Raw genomic sequence first — 24,725 nt, 5'->3', positions numbered from 1 at the left:
CAGCTTTACTCGAGATTGAGAAACACCCTCTCTCTCTTTCCTCTGTGCACAGCTGCTGTGAAGACTTGCCTGTTTGTTCCAACCAACGATACTTTATTAAATTACTAATTTGAACCTTCAGAGACTCCATTAGTCTCTTTTTAACTCTCTCCTGGCTGTGAATCAAAGAATACATCTTCACCACTTTCTCTTCTTCCAATAGATTGAAATGAAATGATTTAAAATGCTGCAGCTCGTGTACTAAGCAGAGTTAGGAAAAGGGACCACATTACTCCTGTTCTGGCTGCCTTACACTGGCTCCCTATAGAACACAGGATAGAATTTAAAATTCTTCTTCTCGCCGACAAAGCCCTTAATGGGCAGGCGCCATCTTACCTTAAAGAACTCATTATACCCTACTGTCCTACTAGGGCATTGCGTTTCCAAGAATGCAGGGTTGTTGGTTGTTCCTAGAGTCTAAAAGTGCAATGGGAGCCAGAGCCTTTTCTTATCAAGCTCCACATTTGTGGAATCAGCTTCCAGTTTGTGTTCGGGCGGCAGACACCCTATCCGTTTTTAAGAGTGCGCTTAAGACCTTCCTTTTTGATAAAGCTTATAGTTAGGGCTGATTAGATTCAGCCCCTAGTTTTGCTGATATAGGCTTAGTTTGTCGGGGGACATCTTACTTCTTCCTTCTCTCTGTCTATACCCGTGTACACTCATGTTCCGATTAACCCAGCTTCCCCAAATGTCTTTCTTTTTGGTGTCTATATACGCCGGGATCCGGAGTCATGGATGATCCTGCGGTCCTGTGTCCTGGATCGCGAGCCCTGGATCGCGAGTCGTGGCTGTGGTCCTGGATCATCGGTCCTGGATGGATATCCTCGTGGATTCATCTTCCTATTATACACACATGCATTTCCAAACATTTGGTCTACCTATGTTGCAAATGTATTATCTTTTCAATTTACACACGGCATCTATTGCACGTCTGTCCGTCCTGGAGAGGGATCCCTCCTCTGTTGCTCTCCCTGAGGTTTCTCCCATTTTTCCCTTTAAACTGGGGGTTTTCTCCGGAAGTTTTTCCTTGTACGATGTGAGGGTCTAAGGACAGAGGGTGTCGTATTGTCATACTGATATTCTGTACACACTGTGAAGACCACTGAGACAAATGTAACATTTGTGATATTGGGCTATATAAATAAACATTGATTGATTGAATAGCTTTTGTATTTTTATAACATTAATTATATGCTAGATGGCGATAAAACTGGTATCGACAATATTGGTCAGAATCAGAATACCTTTATTAGTCCCACACAGGGGCGGATCTACCGGGGTGGCAACTGCCACCCTAAAAATAGCCTAGCCACCCCAGTTCGCAGCTTAGTTTTGAAATAAAAGTTGTGGCTCATCAGACATTTATGAGAGAAAATCCCTAATGTCTGAGTGCAAGTGAATGCAGCACAAGACGCAAGCCTTTCAACCCCTCCACCGGCCGAGCATGCAAATGTGATTTGCGGCGATTTCATTTGAACGGGACGGCGCAAAACGAGAAGCATTCGGACCCAAGTAGACGGAAGAAATTAGATATTTGCGGTCTACAATGACAGAGAAGAGACTGTCAAGTTTGGCTGTACTCAGCATTGAATCAAAATGCACCAAAGCTTTAGATCTTAATACGTTTGTGAGGCGTTTTGCTGAACAAGATGGTAATCGCCGAATTCAGCTGAAACGGCCCAACCACACGGCAGCGTGCGTTGCTTCAACGGAGATGCTTCCCATTCACTTTAAATCGGGTAACGTCACGCTTTGCCGAACTGCATTATGGTTCCGTCGCGTCGCTTTGCCTCGCTTAGTCACTTCTTTAATGTTTGTTCTTTCTGATGTAAAGTCAAGGTTGTAACTGTTTGCAATGAAGTTGTGGGGCGCTGAACTGTTCTTTTGATTCTTTTGAATTTTGATTTATGATAGTAATTACTTGTCTTTCAAATTTGAAGGAGGGTGAGCAAGGTTCTTGAGGAACATTCATCATTAACTCCTCCGAAAAATATAGTTAATTAATTTAATAATCACACTGAATATGTGAATCATAACACTGATTGACAGCTGATAGGAATTATATGATTGTTAATATTATCATATTAATTCAGACAAACATCGATGAGACAGTTAGTTAATGTACTTATTGCAGCAGTCTGCATAGATGTGGTACCCCTGCTGGTCTAAGAGTGAAACAAACTCATTCAGTTATTTTTCAGTTAAAATGCATTCATGTCTGCCACCTTATATGTAAGGCTTTACTGATGTGCCACAATAATATCACTTAATGTTATTGAGTTAAAATATAAATATTGTGGCTTTCCAAGTTAACATTGATTGATATGATTGCGATTAAATCAGCATATACTTCTGCCAGGGGATGCCACCCCTCATAATCTCCTGCCACCCTCTTGCCAGCTCATGAATATTTTTCTAGATTCGCCCCTGGTCCCACAGAGGGGAAATGTACGTAGTTACAGCAGAAAAGAGCCACAGACAGCTTAATGTTACATATGTTACATGTATTAAAAAGTACTAAGTTAGAAAAAAAGTTATGATATAATAACAAATATAATAAAACATTTAAAGTTATACAATTTACAAAATATACATCCTGTAACAGTTCTTAGGATTTAGCAGCCAGGTATATATAACACAGTTTTAACGGCATATATATATATATATATATATATATATATATATATTAGGGCTGTCAAACGATTACAATTTTTAATCAGATTAATCACAGTTTAAAAATTAATTAATCATGATTAATCACCATTCGAACTATGTCCAAAATATGCCATTTATTTATGTATATTGTTGTGGGAATGGAAAGATAAATGAAAGAAGGCGGATATATCCATTTAACATACAGTATGTATGTTTATTATAACATTTTTCTGCGTGTCAAAATGAAAGACAACCCACACACCTATCAATCATCAAACCGTGGGGTCTTAATTCATTACGTGTTGATTTCTATCAACGGGGGAGTACTTCAGGAAAGTCGACAGAGGGGGGGGGGGGGGGGCTAGTGGAGTACTTCGTGACCACAGAGTGTGAACGTTGTGATCAGCTGTTTTAGCGCAGTTCTCCAGTGATGGGGGGAGTCTCCCTCCGCAGCCGGTTGGCGTAGTTTTGGCACAGTTCCGTTGTACAGACCGACGTTAACAGCACACGGAGACCGACTCTGTCGTCCGGTGATCTAACCGCCTTCTGGAAAAGCTTCACAAGTACGTCGGTACGCAAATGCGCTTTGTGACACAAGTGACGGTACGCATTTCAGATTACGCACATAACCTGCGTACCAGTTATGTGCACCCCTGTACCAGAGCCATATTATTACTATTGTATGGCTCTGCTCTGGCTCTGCCCTGTACTACAGCAAGAGTATTCTCCGTCGGGACTTCCTGCAACAACACCACGCCGTTATCAAAGATGTTCTATTGAGAAGACGATCACTACGTGACAAAAGTTTTCAAAACCGTGGCTACTGAAATCAATCTTACTAACTGCTGTCTGTGCAATTTACTCCGCGCGAGTTGGCAGACTTTATTTAGCTTACTTTAACATCATTTTTCATGGTGGGGCTAAGCCATTTCTTGGTATGGGTGTAGCCTACCCCAGCCATACCCTGGCGCTGCCACTGGTGGCACGTATGGGGCGGGCCATTCTGCACATGCGTTAAATGCGTTAAATATTTTAACGCAATTAATTCAAAAAATGTATTACCGCCGTTAACGCGATAATTTTGACAGCACTAATATATATATATATATATTTGCACATATAGCACATTGCACATAGTTGGTTTGTATTTAACAGCAAGGGGTGTTATAGTTATATATGTGTGTGTGTGTGTGTGTGTGTGTGTGTGTGTGTGTGTGTGTGTGTGTGTGTGTGTGTGTGTGTGTGTGTGTGTGTGTGTGTGTGTGTGTGTGTGTGTGTGTGTGTGTGTGTGTGTGTGTGTGTGTGTGTGTGTGTGTGTGTGTGTGTGTGTGTGTGTGTGTGTGTGTGTGTGTGTGTGTGTGTGTGTGTGTGTGTGTGTGGGGGGGGGGGGGGTCTACTAGGGGCTGTGCTGGTTGTATTCTGACCGCTGCAGGAAGGAAGGACCCGCGGTATCTCTCCGTGCAACAGCGGGGGTGCAGCAGCCTGTCGCTGAATGAGCTGCAGTGAGGACAGGGTGTCCTGGTCTGGAGGGGGTGGGACACATTGTCCAGCAGGGAGGACAGCTTGGCTGCCATTCTCCTGTCTCCCACCACCTCCACAGTGTACAGAGGACTCCCCAGGACAGAGCTGGCCTTACCAGTTTGTTCAGCCGAGATGCTGCTGCCCCAGCAGGCCACACCATAGGAGATGGCTGATGCCACAACAGAGTCATAAAATGTCTGAAGTAGTGCCCCCTGCACCCCGAAAGACCTCGGTCTCCTCAGCAGAAAGAGTCTGCTCTGTCCCTTCTTGTACAGAGCAGCAACATTATCAGTCCATTCCAGTTTATTGTTCAGATGAACGCCCAGGTATTTGTAAGATTTCACAATCTCAATGTCCTGATCAAGTGAAAGAAGACACATTTTGACCTAAATGTAATCATCTTTCCATATACTAAACTAAAAAAATCAAGGGTTTACATGTTAAAAAAAACCAAATAGTTTAAAACGAAATGTTATTTTGGGGTAAAAACCTACACAGAATATAAGTCTTATTTGTAGTGATACTGTACAAATAAGACTTGTATTTTGTGTAGGTTTTTGGAAGGGTTAAGATCTTTATGCTGGACATGTATAAGATAAGATAAGATAAGGTGGCAACATTGGCATAAAGGTCTTACAACTTGCAAAAACCTACCATGAATATACTGTATGTCTTATTTGTAATTATTTAACCTCAAAATAACATTTCGTTTTAAACATAGATTGTATTTACAGTAACACACAGCCAGGCTTGCAGGCTCAACCTTAACTGTTGGTTAAAAAAACACAGTTTTTATAAAACCATCTTGCAGGTCAACACACTACTCGGTCAACATTGTGACTATGAATTATTGCATTTGGCCACTCATGAATAAGCTAAAAACAGTTTTTCAGTTGGCCTCTAATTGTTTTACTGTTGATAGGCAGAAGTGTATTTTATTCTGAAAATCCTACCGGACTTCCCCTGTAGCGGAACACAGCACTGAACATATTAAAGTGTACCTCTCGGTTGTCGCGTTACGGTAGTCAGTCAGTAAACAGAGTGATAGCGATGAGGAGTAATGAACAGGAATGAATGAAGTCAGATAAGATAACCTGAATTTCCGCTGACACAGCCACCGATGGGAGACAAGGACGCAGGACTATAAGGCGTTGGTACTGTATGCTACTATCGTTTCATTTCCCGTGACATTTTACTTCACATTTGGTTTGCATTCATAACTTTATTAGTTTAGCATGTGAAGGGATAGAGACATGTTTATAATACATAGCTACACTGACTCGTGCTTCCTGGTATTGCTTCTACGCAATGAATATATGAAATGTATTGGAACTGTATCTTAAAATACTATTGCCAATGCCAGGTGTTTAAGTAACGTTAAGTCAGTAACCTAAAGTTCCCTTCCTCTATTTTAATGTTTTATTAGACTTGGCTCAACACCAGTGTCCAGGGAACTTGTGCCATAGAAATGTCACGTCCTTTAGTTTTCCACTTCCTCGCCTGTCAGTTTGAACGTTATGTAACTGTCACACAATGTTCTCAGCCTACTAGTGTTCAGACGTCTGCTGGCGGTGTCCTGCTCCAGTTTCATGATGCAGTTTACATTATGCTTCCGCAATGCCAAATAGGCCTACACTGTTTAGATGATTTAATTAAACTAACTAAAGATTGATATGTCTGGAAATTGAGGGGTCATTCCAGAATTGGTGGACATGTTCTGTCCCACCAATGACATTTCAAATAAACCATGTCCAAAACGCTAAAACAAGTTTGTTGAGTTGAATTTATTTGTCTATGTATACAGTTGGTAAAAAAGTGTCTTCCAAATATTATCAAAAAGCAATCAAACCTTTTTTTCCTTGTTTTGTGAAATAAGGACTTGTTTGAAAAAATTAAGAGAAAGACCCAAATCAGTTCAAATGTTGTAAATGTAAAGATCATCAATATTTGTTTTTGAGACATTGTTTTGCCTGACGCGTCAAATATGATGAAATAATAAAAATATATATTTTGTTATATGGTGCAAAAAACACATTGATCTCAAAAAGTTGACGATTTTCTGGGTATTATTTGATATTATTTTAAACTTATATCACATTATTGTCTTCATGTTATGGGTTTGACTCCAAAGCGACCCAAATACACTTTTCAATACTGTAAACATGCGGGAGCAATCTTTGGACAGGTATCTTGCCCAAGGTCACTCTGATTGGTAGATCAGTGCATTAACCCTCAAGGGATATTCATGTCTGAACATGATTTAACTTATGTCACTCCATTGCCAATGTAACGGATGATTTAACAAACACATATATAACATACAGAACAGATGTGCTTATTTACTCTAAATAGTAATTAACATAAGCATGGAGCAGCAGATTTCCCAATAATTGAGACAGAGCTAGCTCAAATAGTGGCCGCTGGCAGTTTAGCTTCTTGTGGCAGGTGCCGCGGCTGCCGCGGCTGCCGCTGCTGCTGCTGCCGCGGCTGCCGCGGCTATCGCTGCTGCCGCTGCTGCTGCGGCTGCTACTGCTGCTGCTGCTGCTGCTGCTGCAGATGGTATTTCTGAGAGATTAAGTCATGTGGATGTGAAGGATCTTGCTTTCTACATTTTCAATTATAAGAGGTGAAGACAAGCTACGGCTCGTTCTGTCAACAGACAAAGCACTGTTTAAAAAATGATTAAAAAAACTCAAGATTACCTGATTGAAAATGACAAATGTCTACAATTGTGCGTTCCCTGTTTTCCACAGAGTGCTCCTTGACTCAAAGAGGCAGCAGAACAGAAGGATGAGCTCAGTGCAGAGGTAGGTGACCAATTGTTTTTCATAGTTGTGAGGTCACATCCCTTTAGAGGGGTGCAGGAATGAGTACGGCTCTATCAGTTGGAAGTCAATGGTTTTCTGAATGTGTTTTTGGTTAGATGCATGAAATGAGATCTGTGGTTAACACAAGCGTACAAAATGTTCATGTTTGTTCTCCGATATAACAGGTGTCAGTAAATGCTAACCACATCTAAGCTGTTAGCCAAAATGCCAGATATTTCTTTTTCAATTGTATGCACAAACCAAAAAGGAGACAAGCCTGGCTTTGTTTCTACAAAATCCTGCCTCAAGAAAGAAAACCAAGAGTGAAAGAGATTGTGGATTTGTGCGATTAAACATGCCAAAAAAACTCATCCAAACCTGTTGTACAAGTTAGAACGCATCAATCCCCGCGTATCCACATCAACCCGGGCTGTCAATGGTTGGGCTCTAATTGACATTAAAGGCGGGGTAGGTAATTCTGGAGAAAGCAGCTCGAGTGCGCTAGAATTTGGAAAAAATCTGCCACTTCCTCACAGAGCCCCTCCTCCACACACACGAACGCGCACATGACCAATGAGGGCACGAGATAAGTTTGTGCACAGATGGAAGGCTGACAGGCAGGTAGGCCATTGGTTGTACGTTTTACAGTATTACGGCTTCTACAGATGACGTTTTTTTGATGGATTTTTTGTCAAAGCACTTCAGATATTCATTGCTATCGGGATGTTAAGAGCATTCCATGGAATATAACAAAAAGTGTATCTCGAGCCGGTTTCTCAAACTTACCTACCCCACCTTAAAAAAAAAAAAATGTTGTTACATTTATGTTGCAACTTTGTAAGTGTGTCATATGATCACACTTCCCAGAAATCTGAACGGTGTTACCTTTCCTAGGAAAGTTGCAAAAGACATACAGTTCATAGTACTGCAAGTGCAAGGACTTGCAACTGTCCATAGGGCAACAGTCGTGTTACCTCTTGTGGTGATATGGTGATTGAGCAGAATATATAGCAGGTATTTCAATTGCCAATCTTGGAGATTATTACTTAATACTTGTTTTTTAATGAGACCTAGCATTCTAGACAAAGAAATTCCCTTAATCAAATCAAGTTTTATTTATATAGCACATTTGTAAACGATTGTTGGTCGAGGCAAAGTGCTGTACATATAATACAAATAGCCTACAGTAGAGACACTTTACAGCAAATACAACCGCACAGATTGTTCAGAATATCAGTATGAGAAAAACGACACCCTCTGTCCTTAGACCCTCACATCGTACAAGGAAACACTTCCAGAGAAAACCCACAGTTTAAAGGGAACATGGGAGAAACCTCAGGGAGAGCAGCAGAGGAGGGATCCCTCTCCCAGGACGGACAGACGTGCAATAGATGCCGTGTGTAAATCCAAGAGATAATACATTTACAGCATATAGACAGAATGGTACTCATAATACTTGTTCTTATCGTGCAATTAACATTTCCGTGTGTGTGAAAGCATCATAGGGTGCGCCTTAGTAGAATTACAGGGTGTAATGTGAGTGCCTGTTTAAAATGGCAGTGCCTTGGGGGAATGTGTGTCTGCTGCAACCTGTTGACTGTGAGATCAAAATGACCTTTAAAGCTTGTCTCTGTGGATTTGAATGTTAAAGATTGTAAACCATGCTGACTGTGGGATGTGCTGTGATTCGCAGACAGCTGAGTCAGCTGCTGGGAGCATGGAGGTGGAAGAGGAGGGCGGAGTATTCTCTCTACTCCGCCACTGGAATTCACTGCAGGAGCTTCTGCTCCCCCCCTTCAGGACCAGGTGCTCAACTCCGTTTGAAGCCTCTTTGCTTTTTGACCAAAAAGTCAAATTGAATGTTGTTGATTGTTGACACAATTAAGCCTTTTTTCAGGAACAAGGTGATTTTTTTAAATGACAGATTTCTATAATGACAGATCTTTTTCAAAGAATTGGTGATTTGTTTCAACAGATTGATGATTCTTTAACATTTAAATCATTTTTCTTTGTTCAAAAATGTAATCATTTTGAAAAAAGTTATTTCTAACAATTAAATTATCTTTGAAAACTGTTAGATTTTTCAAAATGACATTATGCAAAGACATTTTTTTATTTTTGACAAATCAACAAAAAAAAACATTGCTTTCTGACATAAAACTAAAACAGTAAAAAACAAACAAGGTTTATTCATAGTGTAAATACAGGATGTCGATTTTTAACAGTTTTTGTTTCTGAACAACTTCATGATTGGAGTTTAGCATTCGGTGGAAGGTTTCAGGACAGTGCTAACGCTGAGTGGTTATGTAAGTATTATTAGCAGCAGCAGCAGGTTGCTCTTAAAGGGGCACGACAGCACTTTAGTACTCCACTTCCATAGAGTAGTGAAGCAGAGACAGATACAATATTATGAATGTTCTTAATATGCAGCAGAAGCAGAGATGGTTTCTGTTCCAGTCAGGGCTCAGGCTCCAAACACTCCGGATCTTTCCCATGATCCTTCTCTCGTTAGACCCTCCCTCCCTGCCAGCATTATTCAAGCTGCCATCTTCAAACTTAGGCTTCACTTTCTTCTAAACTACACACCTGAAAAGTTTCCTGACTGACACACTGGTATGAATAATGTTATATATCTAAAAGAATACAAGTTTAGTTCAGTTAAGTTAATCAACTCACATGACCAAATGTTTCCATTATCAACAGCAGACTTATAGCTTGGTGATATGTGTACAGGTGTGTGTGGTTATTGTGTAGCAGCGAGCTGGGACCCACAATACCACACAGACAGCTGGTTTCTCGGTCAGGAACATGCCAATGGTCCAAACGCTGTTCTCATTGCTCGTTGCCCACATTAAAATAGTGCCGAGACCACAGTGTAAAAAGAACTTCAGCTTTCATGGCCAATACTCCTCTGGGTACAGTTGTAGTTGGAGCTACATCATCTGTAGTCTTAATGGAGTGGTGCAGTGATGACATCTTTTTGTAGGCCCACCCAAAAGTTAGCATCACATTACATTACATTGCATTTAGCTTTTATCCAAAGCGACTTACAAGAAGTGCATTCAAACCAGAAGATGCAACCTTGAAGAAAACAGAATGATATAAGTACACCAGGTTTCATAGAGCAAAACATTTCAAGTGCTACTCAACTGGCTTTAGGTAACCAGTCCTTTGTTAGTATATAAGTGCTTTGTTAGTAGTTCTATCGCTCAAAGTGCTCCCTCGACCAAAATCAATATGATTTCTCCATTGGATTTTGGAAAATGTCTGAAAATAAGCTCTGTAATCTAATTTATGATACTTGCACATTTGTTCAGCAGGATAGACTCCACATATTATCACCTCTTAGAAGCGTAAATGCAATAGGCATTGCATAATGCTAGCTCAAGGCCGCATAGCTTCACCTCACCGTGTAGTAGCGTCGGTTGAACCAGTGGTAAGTCAAGTCTGGGTTTTAAGTTATTCCAATAGCCTTTTATAATAGTTGCTTATGTTTACCCTAAGATCTTTTAAAACATTATCCTAGTTTACAAGTGTATTTCTAGTGTCTGCTAACATGCTCAGGTTTTGAAGTGCAGATTGGTTGATTGTCATCCGTTATAAAGTGGACTTTTTACATTTGAACAGGTGTTCACTGAGTGTTAAGTCCTTACAGCTCCAAAAAGACTTGATGCAAAGGAACACTAAAACATTTATGCAAGATTATGTAATGCATCCTAAACAGAACTACACATAACATCATTACACTATTTCACCTCTTTTAGAAAAAAAGAAAAATGTACATGTCAAGAGCAGCTCTCGAGGTATTTTGTGAAATCTGAAAATATGACTCTTATGTCAAAGGGAAGTTGGGAAAGCTTTAACTCAAAGTGTGAAGCTCACTTTTTACTCTCTTACAGAAGAAGCCATAGAGATCCACAAGAAGAAGCTCTTCCTGTGGTTCAGCCACCTTCCTCAGGAGGAGAAACAGTTTGGAGGCTTCTTCAGCCCGGAGACCATGCATGTGGACCCGCTGATCCTGGAAAGAAATGCAGAGGAGAGGGCAGGACTGCTCACTTCCCCTCTCCAAACCCAGACCCCCTCCAGCGGCCATGTGACCGTGGAGCAGCTGTTTGAAACCACCGATGCCTGGAGTGAGGGCCGGGGCCTCAACGTGCTGCTGTACGGGGCCGTGGGGACCGGGAAAAGTACTGTGGTGCGAAAGCTGGTGCTGGATTGGTGCGCTGGTACCACCCTGACTCACTTCAAGCTGCTGGTTCCTTTCTCTTGTGAGGACCTGGGCCAACTGTCAAAGTAAGACAGATATATATAGTAATGAAGAAATGCCTACGGGAGCACTTCAGAAAGCATAGATGGGAAATAAAAATCAGTTTGCTGTAGCTGGTTGTAAGATTAGATTTCAAAGCTATTTTCTTTAGAATTTCATCTAGAATATGAAAATGGACACGGTGGCCCAGATTTAGTTCATACGGAAGAGGATTAGGGCCACATGATTTATTTTTTTTGGGAGGATTTGAAAAAAAAAACGTTTATTATTTTGTTCTGAGAAAAAAAGTCCGAATTTGGATTTTTTTTTTTCTCAGAACAAAAAAACATAATTTTTTTTGGGAGAAAAAAGAGAATTCTGACTTTTTTCTCGGAACAAAAAAAGAATGAATGTGGCCCTAATCCTCTTCCGTAAATGTACGTCGATGGATATGTTAGTAATAAATTGCACAAAGTGAATTATCCCCTCCATCGCAGGGCGGTCTCCTTGATGGACCTTGTGGGCAGGAAGTACCTCCACCTAAGAAAACACCCCCTGCTGGGCGGGGAGGGAAACCAGGCCAGGGATGTACTCTTCCTCTTCAATGGGATGGAGAAGATGAAGCTAGACTTCCGGATTGGAGCCACGGAGCTTTGCAGTGACCCCAATGAGGTGCTGCCTCCAGGTGTAGTGGTGGTCAACCTGCTGAGGAAGTACCTCCTGCCTGAGGTGAGGGACAATCACTGTAATGTTATGTATTCATCTGTTCTATTTCTCTGTAATCAGCACTTCCTGCAGAAGTTTCACAATAAAAGCCTTGAGTAAAGGGCAGGATCATTTCCTTTAAAGCAGCTGGAAGGCTTAAATAAGGGCTAAATAAAGATTGTCTATACTTTTATGTGTTACTTGGTCATATTCATACTGTATTTATTCTGTTTTAAATTAAAGAGCTGGAGCTGTGAAATATGTGAGCTCCAGCTCTTCATATAAATATATTATTTAGGAAAGCACTGAACTGGATAGTTTTTTCCGTTGTGCACCCAAGGCAATATCAATTTCGCTGGTGTTAGATTTTTATATGGCATTTTATCTATAATGACAGTTGTCACGACAACAATAATCAAATTCTTTGTTTTAAGAAAAGGAACCTAGTCTTCTACAGCTCAAGAGCACTTTCCAGCCTTCAGTCATCCATAATATTCAATTATATTCCAAATAATAATGACCAAATAACACAATACAAAAACATGGCAAAAAGAATCAGGAAATTGAACTTTTTCCCTGGATATATGCTCCAAAAAAGGGGAAGCATTTTGACTTTGAGCGGAGAACCGGAAGTGGTCAAATGCTAACTCATCTCTGGGTTTTAGTCCTTGCAACATCACTATCAGGGTGATGTTCTATGTTCTACAGAGAAATGCTGTGTTCTTGTACCAAGCTGAATCAATGAAAATACCCAAGGCCGAACAAGCCAAAAGGTTTGCAAAAGTATACTAGGTACTCTTTAAATCTGTGTTTATTTCTTAAGTGTATTCATTTCAATATGTGTTGTTGTTGGTTTTATAAGTTGGCTGTTGTATGTTCCCAGGCCAGCGTCTTGGTTACCACCAGACTGTCTGCTCTGGACCGTATCCCTCAGAAGTACGTGACTCGCTATGCCCAGATTTGTGGCTTCAATGATCTGGACCGCCAGCGAGCTTACTTCACCAGCCGCCTGATGCAGCACACTGGAGAAACTACACATAATAATGAGGCCCATGGTCTGATAGAGCTACTCTACCTCAACCTTCAGAGAGAGAGCCAGCTGGCTGCAGCCTGCTTCCTCCCGTCCTACTGCTGGCTCACATGTGCCACCTTACACTTCCTCCATTTCACAGACGCCAAGGCACCCATCCGCACACTGACCGGCATCTACACCAGTTTCCTCAGACTCAACTTTGGAGGGGAGGTGCTTGGCACAGGGACAGGGACAAATGCGGCCATTCAGGAGCAGCACAGTTCTCTGATGTTGTATGTAGTCCGTACAGTCGGGAAACTTGCGTTTGACGGCGTGACGAACAAACGCACGTCATTCTCAGAAGAGGAACTGGAGCAGTGGATCGGAGGGAAGACCAAGACGGATGAGGAGCTGCGTCAGCTGGCCATGTTCCGGACTGATGTGCTCGACTTCTTCTTGGCTCCCTGTGTAGAAAGCTTCAAGCATTCACCAGAAGACCCCAGTAAGATTGATCAGAAGCGGTATGTTTTTGCTGTCCCGGCCATGCAGGAGTACCTGGCAGCTCTCTACGTCGTCCTAGGAGAGAACAAATCTGCTCTGGAGAAGATGACCAAGCAGGTGTCTCTGGCCATTGGTCAAGCCAGTGAAGACGTCAGTGCCATCTTTAACATCCTCTCTAAGTTCATTCCCCTCCGGATATTCGCTGTTTTCAACCTCCTTAAGCTTTTTCCAAAGCTCTACGAGAAGATCAGCATTAAAAACAAAGGTAGCATCGCCAGAACCATGGCTGCCGAGATGTTCCGCACCGAGGATCGCGACAACGAGGACGTACTGGATCAGGTGGAGCAAAGCCTCCTGGGAGTCCATGGCCCAGAGCCCGAGCAGATCTGTGAGGCCCAGCCTTTTGAGCTCTACCCTATCTTCATGGGGGGGCTGTTGCATTACGGTAACCGTGTCCTTCTCCAGCAACTCGGCTGCAGCATTCATAGCACCACTGTGGTCCAGATCACTCATGCCCTCAGGAAGTACCTTGTCAAAGGTAACAGATATGTTCTTGTCAGTCTTGTTACACAGTGTACTTTGTCTTTTGACTTGAGTGATTGTTTAAGTACTGTAAGTCTATTAAGGTTAACTTGACACATCAGAATTCCCCTGAAAGAGCCCCTGCGCTCAAACGTTTTTTATTATGTTGACGTTTTCTCTTATTTAACACTAGAGCTGAGCCAGCCTCAGCCCCCAGAAGAGCTGATGGATCTGCTGCTCCTCCTCTATGAGTTCCAGAACCCCAGACTGACCGCAGAGGTTTTGGCCTCGATCAGAAGCATCTGCCTCACCAACATCCGTATGACCTCCCTCAAGTGCTTTGTCCTGAGCTCTGTGCTGTCGTGCACTCCTGCCAGGTAAAGCGCTTCCTTTGAAACCTGTTCAGTGTTTAGGGTTTAGCATTTTATTTTTTTCCTGGCTTTGTAAGATATTATTATTTCTACTTGTTTAATACCAAGTGGATCCAAAAGAGTATACTTGGAGTTGCTGCTACAACTATTGGGTTTCGTGAAATGACAGCCTTGGCCACACCTACTGCTGGGAAATCGTATTCGCAGCCAACAAATAGAAATAAATAAAAAAAACAATCAAGAAACTACAACAAAAGAGCAGTTTAATTTTGGCAGAACTTCAGTGACTAAATCTTACTGAAACGTTTAAACCAGAAGATAGTAGAGTCTTACGGCTTCTCTCACGGCATTCTTGTAAAAACAACTAGTGGTGTCAATTGATCTAAAAATTTACCCATGAAATGCAATCAGAGAAAGAGAAATCTGAAGATTCCTTAGATAGATAGATAAATTCAACTTATTGTCATTACACAGTTCAGGTACCTTACTTTATCATAACGTGATTTCTGAATTATTGGCATGTCACTTAGCTAAAGCATCAAGGAACCCACTGTCACAGAGAGCCGCTGTGGTTACCCTCTGTGCGATACACAGAGTGTTCTGGTATTTTCAGTGCAGCTATCATATTGGCGCTAACATTGATAGCCCTAGTAAAATCATATGTTATGATACAGAAATAAAGCTCTGTTCTCCGTTGTATTTTTTTGCTGTGGCTAGATTACACAAGTATTGAAGTATTTTCCAGGCAGCGATGTTCAGCGCAAAGATTTCAGTTTTTAAAAGTTTCTGAAGACATTATAGCTATAGTATAGTTGTAAGTTTATAGTATAGTTTATATCTACTGCATATGAAATGCATATAATTAGTATGTTTAGTATTGTCATTTTACAAAACATGTTGTGGTGTGTGACTGTAGTTATCGCCTTGAAGAGCTGGACCTGTCCTCCTGCCTGCTGACTCAGGACAAGCTTCCGATGCTGTGGCCTGCCTTCAGACACACATTCAAACTCAAGTGAGGAACACTCTTCTGTGTGGTGTGCAGTGAATAACAGAGGGGCCCTTTTCAAAGGACATATGTGGTGTGTTTGCATCTTGCTAAAGGTTGTACTGTAATATTACTAAGAATTGAACAGTGTTTGTTAAACCATAGCAATGTTAATACATCAGACTGATCAGAATTCAGTAGAACTACTTTATCTGTCCTAATCAGTTACAGTGTGTAAGAGAGTCAACGTGTGGCATCCCTGTGGTAAAACATGGTTAAACCAGTTCAAACAGGTTAATGATGTGGCATTAAGCCAAAGAGGTTCTTGTGCTTTCAGTCCAGCCTTATTGATATCAATGGGTCATAAGATGTGTTTTAAAGGCATTTTGACTAATGACTCATTCTCGTCTAGCATGTGAATGCTGTGTGTGATTGTTGTGTCTGCCTGTCTCTGTTGTCCTCAGTTTGCAGTTTAACAGCCTGGGTCCTGAGTCCTGCATCCTCCTCAGGGATCTGCTTCTAGACCCCGAGAGCTGTATTAGATCTCTACAGTAAGAACACGTTTACTCATGTCTTTAAGGGTTCTGTACAAAGGAATCCTCTCTTTACTGTGCTGTTGTCTTTCGTTTGGAATATACAAAACTCAATGAGTTACTCAAAGTGACCTGATCAACAACGCTGCAGATCAGGTCCAATTCATCAAACGCAGTTAGCTGCTGGGTGAACAGCAGGCAGGTGGTTATTGTGAACCAACACACCTTCAACATCATGAGTAAACACCACGTTTTACCATGCCAATTATTGGGGCCCGAGCACGAAGCGCTAGGACCCAACGGTATCCTAGCACAAAGTGCAAGGATACCTATTGTTATTGGTGGAATTATTTATTTTTTTCTGCTGGCGTTTCCTGTTTTTGAGGCCTTTAGGACGCTGAAAAAGTTGTATAATTTTGCACGGACGCCAGAACTGGTGAAAACTACCTTATACTGGAGTCAATTGTCCAACTTTCTCGCTAGCGCCACCTATCAAAATCCCAATTCGGAATACATTTACAAAGTCGCACCGTAACTCCAAATGACCTGAAATTGTGCACACATATCCGGGTGGACCTGCTCTACATATAATCTCCTTGAACTCCTAAGCGCTTTTTTTTAATTAGCATAATTTAAAAAACAGTTAAATATTCACTTAAATTTCAAATTTTTGTTTTACAACACCAAACTCAGTATACAGTATCGCTGGAGGGTCAGACACATTATCGTAGGAAATGAGCATGTTCAGTCGATAAATGTGGCTGTTATTACTCTGAACGTGTTTGCAAAAAGGCGGGGCTTAGATAGAAATGCTCATAAGTCATCAACAATGTACCAAAAAACCACACATTTTGTTGGTAAGGTTCAGTCTGTATTGGGGAATAGGCACCAAAAGTCATTTCCATTTTGGACTATAGGGGGCGCCAAAAACATGACAAATGTATAACTCAGAACCGATGGACGAAATCTTTTTTTTTTTTTTTAGACATACTCTGGGGATGAGTATGAACTTATATTTAAAGTGTCACAACGAATGACAATTGGGGGCGTGGCCTGTACTTTTTATTTTATGACGATGTGCTAAAATGTGTTTCGGTACGCAAAACTTGGGACACGCGTCACAGCCCACGACTTTTTGAAGAATGTAAAAAAAACGTAATTTTTCAAAAAAACTGCTCACTAGCGCCCCCTATTATGTGGTAGTCACATATAGTTTCTCAGAACTTCATGAATTTTGGCACAGACATTCCTCATGGAATTGCGGATGTATTTGTAAATACATTCCATTAGCCCCGCCCCCCAAAAAGTCGGCCATTTTGAAATATGTGCGTTTTTTCAGCCATTTTACGCACGTTCTTGCGAACTCCTCCTAGGGGAATGATCAGAAAAATTCCAATGCAGGACAGGTTTAGCCCCTATCCAATATGATACTTAATTGAGGAGCACATTTTTGAAAAATTACTCGTGGAGGTCGTAAGCTAACAGCGAATATACCATTTTTGACGATTTACATGGCGCAAATTGCTCCAAACTGCTCGCATATAGTTTTTCCGATATTCACGAAACGCTGTATACATATTGCTATTATGATTGCACACATATTTCAAATTGGCTTTTATTAGCCCCGCCCCCCAGAAAGTCAGCCATTTTGAAAAATGTGCGTTTCTCATGCATTTTAAGCACATTTTTGCAAAGTCCTCGTAGGGAAATGTTCCAAAAAATTCCAATCCAGCACAAATTCTGCCCATATCCAATGTGATGCTAAATTGTGAAGAAAATAGTTGCTAGCTGAAACGAGGACCTCGTAAGCTAACGGAGAATATACCTTTTTGGAACATTTATATGTCAGATAAGCTACTGAATCCTGCCTGTCTGCCTGGCACATAAACGCTCACAAACACACACACAGACAGACAGACAGACAGACAGACAGACACACACACACACACACACACACACACACACACACACACACACACACACACACACACACACACACATACACACACACACACACACACACATCTACTGTTAGTCCAACAACACCCTTTGCTGGCGGCATATTCATTACAACAGACACCTATACACTCCCTAACCCTACTGTTTATTTGTAGATATCTCCTAAAGCCTACAAATAAAGTGTGAAATGTAGGCTGCCTGTTACATTTATTATTGAGCAATATATATTATACACACTGTTCTGCTTTCTGCACTGACCTCAGCAGCTGTTCTCACTGTAACATCACCTAACATCCAGGGGACATGTGATTAGTGGGTAAACAAACGGTAAAGGGCAGAAAGCCTGATGCACATTTGATCATCTCTAATAACTTATAATCACAACGGAGGACCTGGGAGTCTGGGAAGCGAAAATTATAGAAATGAGAAACGGCTCATTTCCCAGGAATCGCGCACGTCTGCTTGACGCCGGGACGACCGGCCGCCCTCCCCGACAGGTGCACGGACGCGAGAGCCCGCTCATCACTGCGCGCACAAGTGCGACCGCAGTTTTAATTATTATTATTATTAGTATTATTACTACCAATGATATAGTGAGACCATTTGTTCTGTACCAGCACAGCCTCCTAAATGATCCTTATCTCACATGGTTTACCCAAAAGAAAGGGTCCATTAGTCCTGCTTTTTTCAGAAAATGTGCTTGATGTTAAAGGCAGTCACAGGCCATGGTCAAATATTCAAAAATATCAGTTCCTGTCTTCTCCCAACCACTGAACTTCGGTGAAAAAACGTTAGATCAGATGTGAAGGGGAATACATCAGGACCTTGGGAAAGACAACCGGACTAAAATGTTCCGTAAATGGACTTCTGGGAGCATCTAGATACTTTGCCTCGTCAGTTTCATGCAGGCAACATTTATTTTAAAACAAATAATAAATAAAGGAAGTGAAAGGAATTGGTGCTCACCCTCACCCCCACCGGCCACTTGTATTAATCAATATGAACCCCAGTTAGTATGATTGTATGAAACGATTTGATTTAAAATATAACTTTTTGTAATATATGCATTATTGAATAGCCCAGCAATGTCTGACTATTCTAACGTGTTCTTCAGACTGTGTGACAACACTCTGCTGGAGTCTGGAGCCAGCACTCTGCTGGAGGCCTTCCCAGAGAACCAGTCCCTGACGCACCTGTCCCTGATGCACACCGGGCTGGGGGACCGGGGGGCCCAAGAGCTGGCTGAGAGGCTCCAGCAGCACAAGGGCCTCCAGGAGCTCAACGTGGCCTACAACAACATCGGAGACAGGACTGCCATGACTCTGGTGGACGCCTGCAGGGAGCACCCCAGCATCCACACTGTGCAGTGAGCAGCTCTGCAACACAGTGTAGTGAAGAGTGTCACTATATTCTCTTCAGGTTCCTGTGTTGATGTAGTGTGTTGTGTGTTGTGCAGCTTGTACCTGAACCCTCTCACTGACGTGGGGAAGCAGTCGCTGTATGTCCGAGGAGATCCCAAGAGCGACATTGGCCGGAGGGTGAAGGTCTTGGCTTCAGTGACCGAGGGCTCAGACCTCTGCGAGGACTGGCACCCCATCCTCAGCGTGATCCAGAAGAACATCTCCTCCTGGGACCGCCAACGAGTCAAGGAGCAGCTGAAGGTACGTAATGAAGTCAGAGAGGAGCCTCAGGGATAAGAAAAACCCAACAGTTAATCTGAGTTAAATATCCATAAACTATGACTATAGCATTTAGAAAACATTTGCATAATCATTAACTAAAAAGGTAAAAAGTATGAGAGGTTAAGAATCCAAATGAATTTCACCACTGAAAATGAAAGATGTTGATGTCACTGATATGTGATGAATAACTATTGACTACTGATTCCACAAACATTATTGACCTTTCGTGCAACTGTTGTATGTCTTGGAGAAATACCGTGTGAACCATCAGCTTAACAAGACAAAGTGTTAAATAGTGTTTTATTTGTCATATAGTTTACAGATTTGTATCTTTACGGTCAACTTTTATATTTTCACTCTTTTAGTTCTGTTTTTATCTTCTATTTTGAGATGTTATATTGTATAATTGTTTATTTTCTACTCTCTTTTATTTCTAATTATGTGCAATACAATGTATTAATGCTGCTGCCACGAAACCTTACCTTATCTTATTTTAGCTGGTGAATGTGTTTTTGTGAAAAAGCGCCCTCTTGTGGTGAAACCCCGCAATCGAATGAATGGTCATGTTCATCATGGAGAATAGACGCTGAGTATCTTAACCCCTAGAGCAGCAGTTCCCAACCTTTTTCAACTCAGGGCCCACTTAAGAATCCAAAAAATGTTCGCGGCCCACATTCAACCATAAACAATACGGAGGCTAAATAAAGTTCTGATTAGACACATTGTTAATCCAGTGGAACCGACCACTGTGATCAAGGACTGTAATGACCGTTGCTAAGGAGGATCGAGAAAGAGAAAGGAAAAGAGGTTAAAATAAAAAATAAATCTTAATAATGAAAATGTTTCCACACAAATCATGTTTGCAAATTATTTGGCGGCAAATATTGAATTTACATTTACACCCTTTAATATTTTATTTGGGCTTTTAGGTGAAGACTGCACACAGTTAATAAATACAACTATTCTTCTGGCTAAAATATATATTTTTAAAAGTCAATCAAGGAGTAATCTTAATTTAAGGTGTTTGAAGGGTAGATTAAAAATACAATTTATTTTGAAAAATATTATTGCCAAAAAAAAATCAAAGGATTGCTCAATAATGAGCTCTAACGAAGAGTGGGATTAAAGGAACAATAAATATGCTTGCCATGTTGTGTTTGAGGTGGTTTTTGGCTGCCAAACTATTTGTGTTTGAAATGTTGAAGTGGTCCTACTGACTGTATCTTTATTTCTTCAGTTTTTTGTCTGAGATGGGAATGTCATCTCCTATAAGTTATTGTTATGTCCATGTTTGGGTCTTTAGCCTTTAGAAAAAAAAGAAAACAATTATTTGGCGGCATTAAGCACATTTCACAACATTTGGGACCTCATGATTTAAATAAGGGCTATTGTGTTTGTACTGGGAAGTTGTTTTACCTTTACCTTTTTTAAAAATGAACTGCTGATTTGAAGACGTCGTCAGTCAATAGAAAAAAAAACGGCGTAACGTGTCTAACATGGAAGTTGTAGTAGTGCTGTCTGGCCATGAATATTTGCTTCAATGGCCGTCCTCCTGTCGGGCAGACTACCAGAGTCTGGCAGTTGGAGGCAGTTGGCTGTTGGCAGTTGGAGGCAGTTGGCTGGCCTTCAATTTGGGGGAGAAAACATAAGTGGGGGCCTCTTTATAGCATTAAGAAAGTATTTCCTTAATCATTAACTACAAAGGAAGGAAGTTTGAGAGGGTAAGCATACAAATACATTCCTCCATGAAGTCCATTGTGATGCACGACAGTAACTGCCCCTCCCCCTGCAGGTGTTCCTCAGGGACCTGGAGTGGGGCCGTCAGCAGCAGCAGAGTTTCTGGAAGAGGCTGCACTTCCGCAGGGTGGAGAAGGGCGTCCGGCAGACTCTACGGATGCTGGAGAAGGACACTATACCTCCATCCTCAGGAAAAAGCAAATGGGCCATCAAGACCAGGAGGTGAAACGGATCACATCTTCATAACTGTAAAGCGCTGACTGCAGTCAACAGTTCACCAAGCATCTCAAAGACACTTTGTTTCATCACTTTGTCAGACATGTGATACATATTTATGTATAAAAGACATGGAAAAGTGGATTTTGCGTAATAGGTGACCTTTATAAAGGATTTCATCAGGGATCATCTGATGTGTTCTCCTCTCAAACTGAAGCAGATTGTTTGTTAAATGCTAATATGCTGCGTATAAGTTTTAAGTCAGTCTTTATGGGTAGAATAACAAGGCTGCTGCAATCACCTGTAATCCGGTCCATTAGGCTGGGAGACTGACGAGTGATTTCATCTGGGTGCCTCCCTAAAGTGTTCCTGAAGCGGAGTCACGTGCAGCCACATCCGTGCAAAGACTTATATAACTTTTTAAATATGTATTGAGCGAACAAAGTGTACCTTCATGTTGTCCCGTAGACAAAAGAAAAGAAAACAAATATGTACTGCAGTGTGTCGGCATCAAGAGGAAGTGTGTGTATCGCTCTCCTCTGATGTGACCAGCTGCCTTGTGTCACCACCAGCATCTGTTCGGTCTTGTTCTATACGTCTGTGTAGAACATCTAAGTGGTGCTGTGGCACAAACTGAAACGTGTTTCATTTCATTGAGCTGTACCAAGTACCAAACGCTGGCATTAAATGTCAAGTTGTGTTAAAGTTATTTTATGATTAGCCTTCCTGCTAGAACCTAAAGTATATTAAGTATTACATGTGATATTGTAATTGTAGTCAAAGTGTTTGCAGATCTACTTGTGTTTGAGTTTGTTTGCTTTGTTTAATGGGTTTTGTAAAAACTCATGTTAACCAATAATGAAAAAGGGCCAGCTGGTTTCAGAAGCACTTGATACTCCGATCCCTTTCCTATGGGTTTCTGGTGCAACATGGTCGGGCCGAACCAAATCACTTCAAGCTTTTTTCTTGAAGTCGATGAATTATAATATTTGCAGCTCCTGTTTTCTTTTCTTATTTGTGTTTTTGTTTGAACCTGCCTTTAACCCTCCGAGTTAAAAAGGTTATGGAGGAATGCTGCCTTTATTCCGTATCCGATGTCCTGTCCTCCGATCAGCACGATGTGGTGCATGTGCAGTGCTGTAATACCACTGCTGGCATGGCATTGGAACATGCTGCATTACATGGTGCAATGTAAACAGTGTTGTCTCAGTTATTTCTGTTGAATGATGTATCAGATCAAACATAAACACGTTCTTGTTTACTTGGTAGTTACCTCTTTGTTATGCTCAGCGTAATGACGGCTTCCTTGTGTTTGAATGTACTTGTGTTTATCGAGTAACGTTGACACTTCAAGTGACCAGCTGTTTTAAATGGAAATGATTAAATAGAAAGCAATATGGGGTTTGTTAAAAACGTCGTTATTGCGTACCAAATGGGCTTTGACCTAAGAGCCACGAGAAGGAAGGGACACTGTTGGGTCCACAGACATTTCTTCCACCACAGAGTGTCGGCTCCTCTCTGCCAGGCGGTAAATGTTTAACCTATATGGCGAGGAGTCACTATCTCACCGTGTGTGTGTGTGTGTGTGTGTGTGTGTGTGTGTGTGTGTGTGTGTGTGTGTGTGTGTGTGTGTGTGTGTGTGTGTGTGTGTGTGTGTGTGTGTGTGTGTGTGTGTGTGTGTGTGTGTGTGTGTGTGTGTGTGTGTGTGTGTGTGTGTGTGTGTGTGTGTGTGTGTGTGTGTGTGTGTGTGTGTGTGTGTGTGTGTGTGTGTGTGTGTGTGTGTGTGTGTGTGTGTGTGTGTGTGTGTGTGTGTGTGTGTGTGTGTGTGTGTGTGTGTGTGTGTGTGTGTGTGTGTGTGTGTGTGTGTGTGTGTGTGTGTGTGAGAGAGAGAGAGAGAGAGAAAGTGAGAACCTTGTCTGTCCAGTGTCACAGTCTGCGCCCGAACACACACTCAGGACTCCATGAGGACCTTTACAGGTAGGCTCTGTCTCTGCTCCACTCTCCGTTACTCGACTATACACATGTGAAGTCTGGCTGTAAGTACGTCACTCTTACCTGTGTCTGGCTGGCTTTCTTTATTATGGTGAAAAGCAGTGGTGTAAGAAGTACTCAGGTCTTGTATTTAGGTCAAAGTCGCAATACTACATTTTAAAAGTATTTTGTTACAAGTAAAAGTCCTGCATTCAATATCTTAAGTAAAAGTACAGTAGTATAAGCATCGGAATATTAAAGTACCAAAAGTAAAAGTACTCCTTATGCGTAATGGCCCATTTTAGAATCACGTATACATTGAGCTACAGGGTTACTATTAATATTATGTATACGTTTGTATCACAACTGGTAAAGGTGGAGCTCATTTGAATATGTGTTTACTGCTGCTGGATATCTTAAAATGTATGTCAAAGTTTATTTAATAATTGATTTAGACTAATAGTCTAAACCTAAAAAGTAACAAAAGCTGACGAATAAATGAAGTGTAGTAGAAAGTATGATATTAGCTTCTACAATGTAGTGGAGTAGAAGTAAAAAGTAGCATACACAGAATACTCAGGGAAAGTAGAAGAGTCTCCAGATCGAACGTAAGGACAGGACGAGAGTAAATGCACTAGCTGTCCCCTGGTTATGAGCAGGGTGTGGCCGGTTGACTCCAGCTGGGGTTTCTGGTTAAAGTGTTTTGGACCGGATCAATAACAGGTGGGCTCGGAGCTGAGGAAAGAGACATGTTGGTGTGGGTCGTCACATGACAGCTCTCACTACACATTAGTATTTAGGCTTTTCTTGAGCATTTCTGTGTAGCTTTCTTTGTCACTGCTTGTCTACCTGACAGAGGGAAATATATTCATTTCAACACAGTATCTTGCTTGGAAAATGTGTTGTATTATATATATATATATATATATATATATATATATATATATATATATATATATATATATGTCCCATTGTGAGAAACAGACTTTGATTGTCTTTGGCTCATGTCTCTGAAGTGTTTGGCTCCAAATACCAAACAGATCATTGCAGCATTACCCATAATCCCCTCTGTTTCAGCCCTGTTTCCAAAGTGCTGATTCTCTGTCTGTTACTTTAAGATAAGATAAGATAAGACGGTACTTTATTGATCCCAATTCGGGAAATTGTTTTTGTTGCAGCAGCATAAAAGACAAGAAACTACACGAAACAAAACTACAAATAAACAAGAATAGAAATAAAATAAAATAGAAAATATACATGATG

At 41.3% G+C, this 24,725-nt stretch overlaps 2 protein-coding genes across 6 annotated transcripts in view; both read left to right on the top strand.

Annotated features, from left to right (window-relative positions):
* The first annotated feature begins 5,197 nt into the window (after positions 1-5,197).
* Positions 5,198-22,752, top strand: nlrx1 (NLR family member X1). Of its 4 annotated transcripts, none has more exons than XM_034097535.1 (12): positions 5,198-5,369; positions 6,969-7,022; positions 8,716-8,828; positions 10,925-11,315; positions 11,766-11,997; positions 12,857-14,024; positions 14,202-14,385; positions 15,296-15,391; positions 15,829-15,915; positions 18,971-19,222; positions 19,313-19,517; positions 21,331-22,752. In XM_034097535.1, the coding sequence occupies exons 2-12, from the start codon at positions 7,006-7,008 to the stop codon at positions 21,499-21,501; spliced, it is 2,916 nt and encodes a 971-aa protein (XP_033953426.1). In that variant the 5' UTR covers positions 5,198-5,369; positions 6,969-7,005; the 3' UTR covers positions 21,502-22,752. The 4 variants fall into 4 exon arrangements, with proteins under 4 accessions (XP_033953426.1, XP_033953423.1, XP_033953425.1 ...); XM_034097532.1 differs by having other exon boundaries at positions 10,922-11,315; XM_034097534.1 differs by having other exon boundaries at positions 5,198-5,374; positions 10,922-11,315.
* Positions 22,753-23,292: 540 nt separating this feature from the next.
* The window catches only part of LOC117457655 (Na(+)/H(+) exchange regulatory cofactor NHE-RF3-like), a 33,781-nt gene continuing 32,348 nt past the window's right edge, over positions 23,293-24,725 (top strand). For both annotated transcript variants that reach the window (XM_071205309.1, XM_034097844.2), the window contains exon 1: positions 23,293-23,468. In XM_071205309.1, the coding sequence (XP_071061410.1) occupies positions 23,453-23,468 (16 nt within the window). In that variant the 5' untranslated portion in view covers positions 23,293-23,452. The remainder of the gene's footprint in view (positions 23,469-24,725) is intronic.

Source organism: Pseudochaenichthys georgianus, chromosome 13, assembly GCF_902827115.2.
Source record: "Pseudochaenichthys georgianus chromosome 13, fPseGeo1.2, whole genome shotgun sequence".
Classification (NCBI taxonomy): Eukaryota; Metazoa; Chordata; class Actinopteri; order Perciformes; family Channichthyidae; genus Pseudochaenichthys; species Pseudochaenichthys georgianus.
Note: the sequence above shows the minus strand (reverse complement) of the source record. Positions and strands in the feature narration are given on the sequence as shown.